Source organism: Mya arenaria, chromosome 4 (genome assembly GCF_026914265.1).
Source record: "Mya arenaria isolate MELC-2E11 chromosome 4, ASM2691426v1".
Taxonomy (NCBI): Eukaryota; Metazoa; Mollusca; class Bivalvia; order Myida; family Myidae; genus Mya; species Mya arenaria.
In genome coordinates, this window is record NC_069125.1 from 50,990,941 (window position 1) to 51,005,055 (window position 14,115).

General features: G+C 35.0%; 1 protein-coding gene across 1 annotated transcript; it reads right to left on the bottom strand.

The window, feature by feature from the left end:
* Nucleotides 1-655: 655 nt before the first annotated feature.
* LOC128230893 (14-3-3 protein epsilon-like) lies at nucleotides 656-12,727 on the bottom strand. Its single transcript, XM_052943321.1, has 10 exons — nucleotides 12,555-12,727; nucleotides 10,589-10,794; nucleotides 9,876-10,000; nucleotides 9,375-9,718; nucleotides 8,973-9,025; nucleotides 5,848-5,860; nucleotides 5,284-5,483; nucleotides 4,214-4,320; nucleotides 2,905-3,248; nucleotides 656-2,491 (listed from the first exon to the last, which is right to left on the bottom strand). Exons 1-10 carry the CDS (start codon nucleotides 12,616-12,618, stop codon nucleotides 2,433-2,435), a joined length of 1,515 nt encoding a protein of 504 aa, XP_052799281.1. The 5' UTR covers nucleotides 12,619-12,727; the 3' UTR covers nucleotides 656-2,432.
* Nucleotides 12,728-14,115: the final 1,388 nt, after the last annotated feature.

The following is a 14,115-nucleotide window of genomic DNA, read 5'->3' on the forward strand; positions in this document are numbered from 1 at the left end:
CACAATCAATTGTGCTGAGATGGATGCACGAACACACAAAAAGATTTTCAAACCTTTCCAGATTTATGTTTACCAAACCTGTGAACCCTGGGTGTGTGGCCAGTAATGACACCAGGTGCATAACTTAAACATTCACAACCAATTTTGTTAAGATGAATGCGCAAACTACAGAACTTAAAGCTAATAAATGGCCTTTGGGCTTTCAACAAGAACAAGGCAGAGTAATTTACAAAATCAACTGCAGAAGCAAAAACCAAATTGTCTCTCAAAATCCTAGACTTGCAAATTGTCTCCCTTAACTCTAGACTTGAATTTACATGTACATGTAAACTTGGCTAAAAATAGAATTCGCTCATGCAGACCTGGCTAAAAATAGAAAGCATTTCTTTAAAACTTTTATGGCCCATAATCTAGGCATTTATGGGCGGATCTGGCTGGTTTTCGAAAGGAACCGAGCTCTAATGGATATCTAGATACTGTACAAGTTTCATCGAGATACAATCAAGACTGAAGACTGTATCGTGTTCACAAGCAATTGTTTACAGACGCACGAACGCACGGATGCACATACTACGTACACATTACCATCGCATAAGCTCTTCTGGCCTTTGGCCAGTAGAGCTAAAAACAGGTTGTTAAATCAGAACAACGTTCGTTTAGTACAAGTTTATTCGTTAAAAGCCAAATAATGTTGGGAGTACATCAACTTACAAGATTGTTATAAGAGGACAACAAGACGAACTGCATATTTATGCCACAATACAAACTAAGTCTTGGAACTGGAAACTTTCCACAAGTAGAGCTACCGACCTAACCAACAACACAATAATGTGTGTTCTCATTAATAGAGGGCAGTTTCATTAAGTTCGTACAACATGGTGATTAAGCCCATACAGTTTGTTAACAAAACATGGCCATGTTTAACTGAATCTAAACAAATTATAAACTACACCGAATGTCATCACTAGCATACCCTGTGTATTAAACTAAGATTGTAATTCTGTAATCTTCAAATGCAATGGTGGTTCTCTGTTTACCCTTTAAATGGTGTTAATAGCAGCCTTGAACATCCTTTTCCTTTTCTGTGTGCTGATTAGGTTGGTAGCTATTCGATATTTCAAAATAAGTGCTTCAAAACTAGACTTTAAACATGGAAAACAAACTTAATATTGTATGAAAAAGTGCAAAAAAACATCAAGTGGCCAAACCAAGTCAAGTTGTAATAAGATCAATCAAACAAGCACTTACACAATATCAAATACTATTACATAGTTGAATACATACATTCAAAGTTATCACAATAATGAAAATATTACTAACATGCAGAGCTAGCTGATATTACTATCCGTTCAAAAATACTGTCAAAGTTAAATTTATCCCAAATCGGTTTCTTATTTTAATTGATATGCTCAGCATCTACATGTATAATTGTCTATCTTCCAACTGGTATTTAGCCAATGACTGGAGTACATGTAAATTTTAAGTGTAATTACTCAATGATTCAGCTAACACACTTGGTTGATACTGTATAAGGTTAATCTATTGTCTTGAAACTCCCAAGTATACATCTAACATAAAATTAGCCAGTAAACAATCACTTTCTAAACAAGTTTTGTTCATCACCCTGCAAAGTAAATACAAGCGGAGGTAAAGAAGTGTTTTATATAACGAAGATGACCTACACAGTCATTGAAATTAGACTTTTGGATGAACAATCCCGAATTCTTATACTATTGCATGGAATCATATTTTTGAACAAGCCATGCTCTATAAACTTCAGAATTTGAGCAAGCCCGGAAGACTTTTTACCACTGCAGGGCTTGCAGGCTTGTGCTAATTTCGACCACTGCTACATGTATTTGTCTTTGTTGATTTTTTTGTTACCACATCTACAGAACTATTACGTAAAAAGCATTATAAAAGCCATATCAAAATAGCAGCATTAATAATTCAAAGAGGTGCATGCAATGAGGAAATATTAAAATACAGATCATGAATTCATAAACTTAACAAGTCTTAATTAAGATGTACCAGTAGCAGTCATCGTGTTCAGGAGAAGGACCGGTTGAGCATGTTGCAAAGATTTAACAGAGAATTTAGATCTACTTTGCAGAATGATGCTCAGATATAAATAATGACTATTACAGTAAAAGTATCAAACATATAAGACAGACAACAAAATAATTCTACATTTCAAACTAAACAAATTCCTGTCCCAAAACACTGGTCAACAAAACCATTCTTGTTCAGATATTCGTATTACAATAAAAGTGATGATCCGAGTCCTTCCACATCTCTAGACTTCGATTAATCTCTACAAACTACAAACGTGGGAAGGAGCGAAGGAGATGAGATGACAATTCTGAAGAGCCTACTGGATTTATGTGTTGTGCAGACACTTGTCACGATGCTGGTGGTGGTGTTGTGTGGTCCTATGAGGCGTCCTGGCCCTCTATATCTTCAACCTGCTCCTTCTGTTGACCGCCCTCCTCTGTAAATCAATGACAAACATTATTTAAACACAAGATCCCATCAAGAATGAGTGGCAAAATATATTGTGTGGCATTGTCTATAATCTTGCTTTTGTTGACAACATAATTGATGGATACTAGTATTTGGCAATAAGTGAAAACCTGGGGAAGGGTCATATATGGTGGAGAGTCATATATCACTTTACTATGGGGCAGGGTTCTTGATATTGAAATTTTGAACAGCCTTATCAACAATGTCAATAAAATCAAAGAATACTTTTAACTATGGATAAGTAATACACGTCATTAGACTAATATGATGACATGCTTAAAATTTTCAGGATTAAACTTAAACATGTTAATGTGTAGATCTGTACATGTTTTTATTTTTATCTATTCATGATTGTTAAACACTATTAGATGTGCCATATACCTTCTTGGCCCATATCCGAAGTCCAGAGTGTTAGGTTATCTCTCAACAGCTGCATTATAAGCGTTGAATCCTTATAGCTTTCTTCACTAAGACTATCTAATTCAGCTATTGCATCATCAAATGCCGCCTTCGCTAACCGGCAGGCCCGGTCTGGTGAATTCAAGATCTCATAATAAAACACGGAGAAGTTGAGGGCGAGACCCAGCCGGATGGGGTGTGTGGGCTGGAGCTCTTGCATGGCAATGTCACTAGCAGCCTTGTATGCAACCAGAGCATTCTCTGCAGCGTCCTTGCGGTCCTTACCAGTGGCAAATTCAGCAACATACCGAAAGTAGTCACCCTTCCTGAAAAAACAAACGATACAAATTTTGTAAGGTCTTCCGGAAGGGTATATGATATAACATATATGGAGATAGCAAGTGCACAGCATACCAAGGCCAACTGTTTGTTTTCTCTATCAACATCTTTCTCATCAACGAACAAGAAATATTAAATATTTGGCCTGGTAGTTTCAGAGCAGATGTTTTTTAAAGCAAAACAGGAAGTTGGCCATTTTGTTGTTGTTGTTCATCAATCATGACCCCTTGTTGTAGTTTTGTAGAGGATCACCAAAGGATGCTTCCTGTAAAGTTTCATTGAATTTTGAGTGGTAGTTTCAGAGGAGATGTTTTTTTTTAAAGCAAACAGGAAGACAGCCATTTTGTTGTTGTTGTTGATCAATCATGACCCCTTGTTGTATTTTTGTAGAGGGTCACCCAAGGAAGCTTCCTGTAAAGTTTAATTGAATTTGGACTGGTAGTTTTAGAGGAGATGTTTCTTTAAAGCAAAACAGGGAGTTGGCCATTTTGTTGATGTTGTTGTTGTTGAACAAGAATGACACCTTGTTGTAATTTTGCAGAGGTGTCACCCAAGGAAGCTTCCTGTCAAGTTTCATTAAACTTGGCCAGGTAGTTTCAGAGGAGATGATTTTTAAGCAATTGTTGACGGACTGACGTTGACGGACTGACGGACAGACTGACTGACAAAGACCGATCACATTAGCTCACCTTGAGCACTTTGTGCTCTGGTAAGTTAAAAATGACTTCATTTATAGAACACTATTCAAAATTAGAGTGCAGTACAAGCCCTGTATACCATTTTGAAATGACTTCTTTCGATGTAACAAATTTGTTCAATTGATATAACCTGTCAGATTAGGCAAAGTAGATAGCAGGGGATAATAAAAAACAAATCACAGTATTATCATTTTTTTCATCAACTCTAGCAATGATAATAAATCAACCGTACACGATTGATAGGCTGTACTTACATTTTATAGTAGAAAACTTTCGCTTCCCCAGAGGTCGCATTGCTTATCAAATGCTTTTCCAAAATAATTAATACATCATCGCAAATGTCTTTCAATTCTTTTTCAATCTGAAAAAAAAACCAAAAAACATACATATGTTTTGACATCAAAAACAGATATATAAATACATTTTGTAAATTTATAAATTTTTTAATTTTTCCTCTACAAATTACTGAACCAAAGTTTTTTTCGCTATCAAAACTGGTGCTGAAATTTGGCCCCATTCACTATTACAACAAAGGCCCCAAGTGTCACAAAACACTCCTGACCTAATTTTAGGACAAAGGTTGGTGAGAAATGGTTTAACAATAAGACAAATTTGGAGAGCAGACACTGAAAACAGTTTTTCGTCAATTGAAGGCTCAGAACTCTGCGTTTCGGTAAATCCCAATTCAAGGGTTGAAATTCTGACTGGGGTTGGTTATGGAACCTTTTGCCCCAAACACATTCTGACTTAATTTTGTGAGGATTGGACAAAGGCTTCAAAGTTATCGAGTCAAGATGAGTAGACAAGACATTAAATTTAAAAATGAAATGATGAAAAAAGAAAAGCTTCTGCAACAGCAGGATTAGATTAGGTCTGCAGTTTTAGACAATGGGACAATCATATCCACTATTAAAAGGTCAAATTTTTTCAAACAAACAGCAAGATTGGCTGGAAATATTACTCCTTGCCATTTAACTTAAGGTAACAAGTTATATCTTTAATTCTATTCCGAACACTCGCTTTTATATTAGTTGAGAATCACGATCTTACGACATTTTGTCATATGCATTGATAAGATGGTCCCAGTGGTCGAAATAAGCACAAGCCCGCAAGCCCAGCACTGGTATAATGTCTTTCGGGCTTGCTCAAATTCTGAATTATATATAGCAGGGCTTGTTCAAAAATTTGATGCCAAGCAATAGTATAAGCATTTGGGCTTGTTCATCCAAAAGTCTAATTTCGATGACTGTGGTCCCCATATCCATTCGACCATGGTTCAGTTTTAAGCAAGATATTAAATAAAAAGGTCAATTTTCATCTATACCTCTGCTCTGTATTTCTTGATGGTATCTACTTTCTGGGAGTCTTTCTTGTCTTCCTCTTTCTGTTCAATACTACTGAGGATTCTCCATGAGGCTCTTCGCGCCCCAATCACGTTCTTATACGCTACAGACAGCAGGTTCCTCTCCTCGATCGTCAGTTCTTGCTCCATCTCGGCAACCTTCTTCATGCTTTCTACCATTTCTACAGAGGAAAAGAATCGTTTTGACTACTAAAGACAGGAAAACTTTTTTTTTAAATATGCCTCAGCATTTCCAATTGTTACAAAACAACCTGGCCCAGTTTATGCTTTTAGCAAGATGTCAATACCGCATTAAAGCGGGATTTTGTATTTGATGATGCAATTTTGCAGATTTGAGTTAGTAACCTGTGTAGTTTTAAAACCAAGAAGACCCATAATGATACTCATTGAGATATTGTTCATACAAATAACTACATCAAATTTCATGAAGATCAACAGAAACTTTTCCATTTGTGTGAGAAGAAATGAACATTACATAACATCAGCTTTTCCTAAAAGAGAAGTCCAAGCCACCTGGTTTTTTACCCCAGATGACAGGCTAAAAAAGCAAAATATAAAGATCCTGAAAATACAATCATTGACTGATTCTGACGGTCAATGATGTGAGCATCAGTGTGAAAGCATGTGTGTGTTTGTGTATGTGTGCATTGTAAACTAACCAAATGTCACAAGAATTGGAGAATTACTTTTGAAATATCCTTCCAAAATAAATGTATTTTTGCTAAATTTATTTCTATTATACTTTAAAGTGACTAAAATATCATGCAGAAAAAAAAGTTTTAAGTTATGAGATGGGGAAATATTTCCGAAGGTTTGACCTAAGGTGACCCTTGTTTATAAATGTTAAAGACAACATGAAGACAAGTACTCATTAAAGTTTCATAACAATTGGATAAAAACTATTAATTTTATGACATGGGAAAATATTTGACCTAGTTTTTGACCTGAAGTGAGCCATATTCACAAATGTTCAAGACAACATGTAGACAAATATTCATAACAATTGGCAAAACTCTATTGTCTTTGACATGAAATAAAAACTTGAATGCAGACCTGTTATGCCCGTCCACTTTTTGCCATTATATAACCAGTCATTTTTCGTTGAAAAATTTGGCTGAAAATAGTATCACAGGATTCTCAACCATCAACCATCTCAAAAAGTAATGCTACCTATCAGTTACCACTTATTCCTAAATTTCACTTATTTTGATTTGAATCGGCCTTGTTGCCATTTGAACTGTCCATTTTGGACAACAGCCATTTTTTGAGGACAATGATACTATGAATCATATCATGCGGTTCTGTGGTCAAATGAACCGATACTGCCATTGAAATTTGACAGAAATGGCTAGTGCACACCTTCATGATTGAAATTTCATGTGTGTAGGTTTTAATTTTTAAGGTACACGTTACACGGGATTGTGACGTGATGTGACAATCACAACTGCTACATAGACCCCATATTGTTTTGCACAGATGAAAAAGTTTTCAAATTCGACAAGGATTACAGTAACTACTGAATGCAACTTCCCAATACCTCAATGCTGGAAACTATAGACAGTAGTCCCAGCCTACCAGAATATGACTAGAACTCCTAGTTATTAAATGTTAAGAGTGAGGCAGACTTATAATAGTCCTGTGCGAGTAATTGCAACTATCAAAAACTAAGTATGTTTTTCAGACCAAAGAGTGCTTTTATGCACTAATTCTTGCGCTGGCTTCAAAAAATGGAATATTCAGAATATATATGTATTAGGGTTAAATTAAAAAGAAATAAACTCTTCTATCACATTTTATTGTGTCACAATTGTTACAATACTGAAAACTACTTCATACACAGTGCTAACAGATCACAATGCGAGATTCATCCACAAAAAGAACGCACTCACACAATATTGAACTTTGAACGATCAAAAACTTGGTTAATGTTATTTTTTTGTTTCACAGTAAATACAGAAATTATATCCAATTTATTCATGTATTCAACAACACCACATTAACAATATGAAGAGCTACAAACCTTTTACATGATTAAATATCAGATTATAGTATAGAAGTCATGACCATTCAAAGTTTTGGCTTAAATATCATTCGATACTTGAACAAACACAATGAATTAGAACTGTAAAATATACTAAATATAAGTAAATGAAAATATATAGAGGTGATCCATGGATTAGATAATGGTAAAAAAAACTTGTTATAAATGCAACACTTCCATTGGTTGAACTTCTCAAAAGCCCATAAGCCCTGCACTGAAAAAATGCCTCCCAGGCTTGCTTAAATATTTTGTTGCCAAACACTAATGTAAATAATCTGATTTTGGTGGCTGAGCTAATCTTTTCTCTCTCAAGTTTAAATGTTACTAACAACATATTGTTGTTAAATGCCAAATAGCTACTCAAGAGATTCCACAAAATGTTCTGAGCACTAACAGCTGCTGTTACCACCATTTTGAATTAATCAAGACTTACGGGATCGGGTTGTCACAAATGGCTTCAAAGCAGCGTATACACAACATTTACAAATAGACACGTAATTTATTGCTTCAACTTTAAATGTTAATTTGCTCTTGAGTCTTTGTCCAATTGCCATAAAATCTCTTACCCTCAGTCAATTGTATAAAACTTGGAATTCTTTGGTTTGGTTCAAGTTAGCCACTAAAGATATTGGTTGGTCAATAATTATCCAATAATAACTATTGACCAATCATATTACTTGTATGTGCAAGCTGGCCAAAATGTAACATGTGAAGAACTTGTTCAAATATACAATTGACTGTAGGTTAACATGACTAAGGTTAGATTTTTTGATACTGGGCTCTCTGCTATTCCATTTAAATGAAATAATGTTCATAATCCAACATGGTTACTAAATGAATAAACAAGACTAAATCAGCAGTTTTAATATTCATTAAACTTTTGTGTCAAATGTTGTATACAATGCAAAAATCTGATGTTGGCAAACCTTATTAAACTTAAATCCTAAGATCTGCTTAACAACTATAACAGTATTAAATAACTAAACTTGTCAACCAATACATTCTGCCATACTAATGATAACTGTGATTAGTAACTAAAGAGAATGCTATAAACAAATAGTATATTAAAACACTAGTATTACATAAGATGTTTGAAAGAACAATATTACAAGGTAAGTCATCACTCTTTAAATGATACGTTTCATTTGAAAAAAAGTGTAGTGATAATTTTTTTTTTAATTCCTTTCTAAACCGTACATGAAGATTATCCTTTATTATCTATTAAACTGTTCAGATGTATCTACAGCAGAAAATGGTCTACTTTGGGATTAAGTAAATTAAACATTTGATTACATATCATAAATGCTTCCACAGTTATGATTTTTTATGGTAATCTTAAAATATAAAACATGGAAAATAAAAATATCACAACAACTGTGTTTAACAGGAAATTTTTTAAGAACATGCAAAACATTCATTAATATGTTTCCGAAACAAAGGTTATTGCTATACTAAGTCAATGTTCCTCATGTCGTAAGATATATGCAAAGAGAAGGAGAATAAATAGAGTATGTCAAATTGCAACTGAGTACAAGATTGTTCCATGTCCACATGGGCCCACGTGGTGGTTGGGTTGAAATACCCTATGATGTGGTACCCTCTAGGAGGCATCCTGGCCCTCAATGTCCTCGAGCTGTTCCTTATCCTTGTCCCCTCCATCACCTACAACACCAACAATAGCACATTACATTGGGTTAATTTCACACTCATTCATTTACCTCAAGTGAGAAAACATTCAAGCTGAGTTGAGACCAGTTCTGATGATCTTTTTGAGATGTCGAGGAAACATGTCCTTGAAAGGGCTTATTCTAGTGAGCTTTTGACAACTTAACCATGTCAGACGTCCCTTTTATCATCAATATTGATTTTGTTCTATAATAATTTTGTATCAATAAGTCTTTGCAAACAGTATTGCTCTGCCTAAATTAGGAAGATGCTAAAATAAATATCTCCAAAATCTTACAATACTAAAATTTGGATCTCTAAACTCATTGAACGAAACAATTCTAACCTTCAGGGGCCATGTCTGATGTCCAGAGTGTGAGGTTATCTCTTAGCAGCTGCATAATGAGGGTGGAATCCTTGTAGCTATCTTCATTCAAACTGTCCAGTTCTGCTATTGCATCATCAAAAGCCGCCTTTGCAAGACTGCATGCTCTTTCTGGTGAATTCAAGATCTCATAAAAGAAGACAGAGAAGTTGAGGGCTAGTCCCAGCCTGATTGGATGAGTTGGTTTTAGCTTGCCTAATGCCACTTTGTTGGCTCGCTCATAAGCAACCAATGCTTCCTCTGAATACTTTTTGCGATCATCTCCTGTGGAAAACTCAGCCAAATAGCGATAGTAATCTCCTTGCCTGCAAATGTAAAACGTTAACTTTTTCGAGACACTTTATACAATTTCATTAAAAAATCATAAAAACAAAATTAACAATTTATTTCTTAGAAAGCAAAGAATCAAATTAGCTGAGAATTAAGGTGTTGTTTTTTTTAAAAGTTGGTTGGTCAACTTACATTTTACTGTAGAAGACTTGTGATTCCCCTTGTGATTCTTCTTCGGAATCAGTAGCTTCTTTGATTAAACTGCTCTTCAGCAGATCTATGACATCACCACAGATTTTCCGAAGTTCCGATTCCACCTGCAAACACAAATATTGGTGACAAATTTGTTCATCACATCTGATAAATGTTGAGAAGTTATTGAAATGTACTATAAAGAAATGACTGAAATTAACACAAGCACTGCACTGATGTAATGCTTTCTCAGCTTGCTTGTGTCGAGCACTGGTGAACAAAGTCAGTGCTTGTTCACCAAGAAGTCTTATTTCCAAAGGATGAATATTTCAATTCAAGTTGGGATTTTTTTATATAAAAAATAGCAACAAACAACAGACTTGTCGACGGGTCCAGGTAACAAAAAATGAAAAATCTCATCTTATTCAAAGATATATTGCCTAACAATGACCAGTTCTTACACACATGATGATAACGACTTTAGTTTTGTTGCTCTTGTAGGAAGTACATCTCTTAAGTTTAGAGAGGAGCAAATCAGAAATATTCTCAATGTAATCTATTGTTAAACCAGGCTATAAAGAGTCAAACTTAAGTTGGTACTCAGAATTCATTTTCCCATTCAAAGCGCAATGGGAGATTGTGAATGCCGTCTGCTATGACCAAGGGAGGTCAAGTATTTCATACCAGCATATAATAATGATCTTTATAATCACCTGTGCTCTGTACTTTCTGATAAGCCCAATCTCATTTCCTCCAGCTTTCTTTTCTTCCAATCGTTGCTCTGAAGCAGTCAGTATTCTCCAGGATGCCCTACGAGCTCCAATGACATTTTTGTATGCCACTGACAGAAGGTTTCTCTCCTCCACGCTTAATTCCTTGTTACTCAACTCCACAACCTTCTTCATGGCAGCTACCATATCTGCAACAAAAATGTATTTACTGTATTATCCATTACTGAAATGAAATTTGGTGGCATAACGAGTTTAATTCAACAATAAACTGTCAGTAACACCTTCTGTGTGAAGGCACAACTAAATGAGAAATCGTTTAAGTAATTTATTGTAAATGATACTTGTTATTAAATGTAATCTTTTATGATCATAAACAGTTCAACTTACCAACATATTTCATCCGTGAAAGATTTGTGGAGCTATGAAGTTTTTTTCACATCTTTCTTCAGTAAAAATATAATCGATAACAGCAACAAATTAACTTTCTCATGATAAAAATCATTAGGGATGATGCAGAGCCTTTCAGAGCAAATTTTGTATTATTCTGTTCTGGTTTCATGAAAGTTTTCATTAAGAATTTAGTTTACAATAAAGCCTTGCTGTATATGCTAGTAATACTTCTTAGTTCCACAAATCACACCTTTATCACAATTACTCTACATTTGTGACAGTAATTCCAATATCTACATAGGACCGAGTGACAATATAAAGTCTTAAAAGGCCAAGATAAATCATTGTGAATTGTAAGATAATTGTGTATTAATGTTCCAAACCAGAATAAACTGTTTTCATCAAGACAGATTACAATTGAGTGGAGGTGTTAAGAGTGTTACATTGAAGTTGAACTGCATCATCCCCATCATTAGAAAGCAGGAGAATTCCGCGAAATAACCTGTTTTTTCCATGTATGTTTATGTTAAACAACGTGGTATAAAAGTGAAGTAGCAATTTTGTACTGAAAGCAATGGTAATTTTTTGTTGAAGTGGCATATATATCAAAATAATACATTAATTTAAGCATTTCAACGCTGGTTTTGAAAGCTGGATAATACCAGTCAAGTATTGCTTGTTTAATGTATTCGGCAGAACTATTTTTTATTTTCAAGGTAATTTGTACTTTTTCATATTTATTTTTTTCACCTTGAAATCTTGCTATGCCAGTAGAATAGAGACATGTTGCGGATAAAGTCAAACTGACAAAATGCTAACAGTAATTGAATTGCTTCAGTTTCTTTAATTAACATCATAAAAGCAATAACTGTAAAGATATGAAACAACTGTCAAATTTTTACAATTTAGATTGGCCCAGTGAGGAAAAAGATCATCTTGGCAGTTGAACAAGTCGAAGAAAAGCCAGAAGTTAACTTCTTTTTAAGGATCATCATTAACAGGACAGCCAACGGCAAACGATTCCTACCCACATTCACTAACATAATAAACTTAATAAAAAATGAAACGTTAATGTTTTCATGGTTTCTAGTCAACTTATAGCATTATCATTATTATGATTATGTCTGGACATTATGATGACAGCTAATTTAGTACTTGGAATAGCTCAACAGTAGACTTCAAAATTCAGTACTCGGAATTCAGATATTAACAAGGAATAAATGCAGATGAAAGTTGTTGAATACACATCAACGTAAGTGCTAATCAATGTCGAACTGGACATTCCTTTGAGGAATTCTCGCGTACTGACTCATTATTCAAAATGGCGTCCACCTGTCAAATAACCATGGACACAAACCAAAGCTTCTGACCTTGTAGGAACTAAAACTATCATTGAAAACATATAATGTGAACTCGATAGAAAACAGTTATCCGAAAGGCAAGATCTAAGTTTCCACAAATGTCGAAGGATACAAGTTTTTTTATAACTTCCTGAAAAAAATAGGATTTTTGCCAATTCCAATCTTGTACGAGAAATATACGCCGAAATGGGAATTACCATCGTATCTTTCTGCCTGTTCCGCTAGTTTAGCTTGATACACGTTATCCTCTCTGTCTGCCATTGCTGATGATGCACGCTGACCAGTGATTGAAATGGATACGATTTGTTTACGCGACACTGGGATAAAATGGCCTCTACCGCCAACTGAAAATAGTCCCTAGATAGTGCAATCGAACAAAAATTACTACGCATATCAAACAAGTTCAATCAAGTTAATCCGAAGTTCGACGTACAGTACGAGTTCGCGTCATTTAAAATGTTTCCAAGGGTTCTTGAAAACGGGTAGGGACATGGAATGATTTACACAAATTGGCAGATTTTCTTCATTCCGGGATGTCAATTTCTCCAGTGAGCTCCCTTCGTTATGGCTTTTACATACATGTAAAGCTATCGAAGCGTAGATCTATAAGATCAACGGTAAAAAGAGTGCGAACGACGTCATATCTCATAAATGCTCTCTATTCGGTCCGTGTGAGGCTTTCACATTCTTTACGGCGTGAAATTACTTATATTTTGTTGTATGCTTACCGGTGAATTATAGAGATTTATCAGCGGAATTAATACCATAATATTGCGTATTTTGAATACTAATTTTTACGTTTAAGCAAATGCACATGTCGCCACATCTTGAACGGAAGTCGCTACGTAAAGTATTAAATGACACGCACCATCATCGTATGACTATCAACATTGATGCATTTCAACAATTGGGCCTATTTAAATAGAGAGTAGGCCAAAAAAAGGAGCTTTTTTCAACAACACTTATATATATCCCAAACAATAGGGTAGAGGTGCCATCACCCTTTACCACAGTTTTTAGAGAAAGGGATTCTGTACCAAACCGACCGATCTGTGTATATCACTTTTGCAAAGAAAATACAAAATGGTCAAAAGTTCACATGTTAACTCAAAAAATCACATTTCTTGAGCAAATTCAAAAACGTAAAAAGAGTGTAGGGTGGAACATATAGGGTCGGTCGGGTCAAAGTGGAAAGAAACCATTTATTTTTGTACGCCTTACGGATTCAGTCAAAACAAGACGGGACGAAATCCGTGGTAACGAAAGAAGCATTAGTACAGTAAATGTCTTAGATTTCCAAGAAAATGATGCACCAAAACAAATCACAAACACAGAAGTCCAAACTAAACTTATATAAACCTCGGCATTGCATACCAATGACCATTTATTTTGTTATAATAATTTTGTGTCCGAAGACCAAAAACTTAGTTCCCTGGTAGTAGGATTGATACCGCAACCATCATGAGGAATATATATATATATATATATATATATATATATATATATATATATATATATATAATAACCTCAGTTCAGAGATTCTCGTTAATAGTTTGTTAAAACCGTGCGCCTGGGGTTAGGACTGCTTCGGTTCGCCTTTTGCTACCAAAGCTTCTGTTATAAACCCTCTTGCCCTTCAGTATCCGGACCAAGAGTCTAAATAATCAGTGTACGTATATATCACACGCTAGATCGAGTTCCTACTCGGTTGGTATATAACGTTACCAATTTTGTTGAAATCGTGCCTCTTGGGCCTGA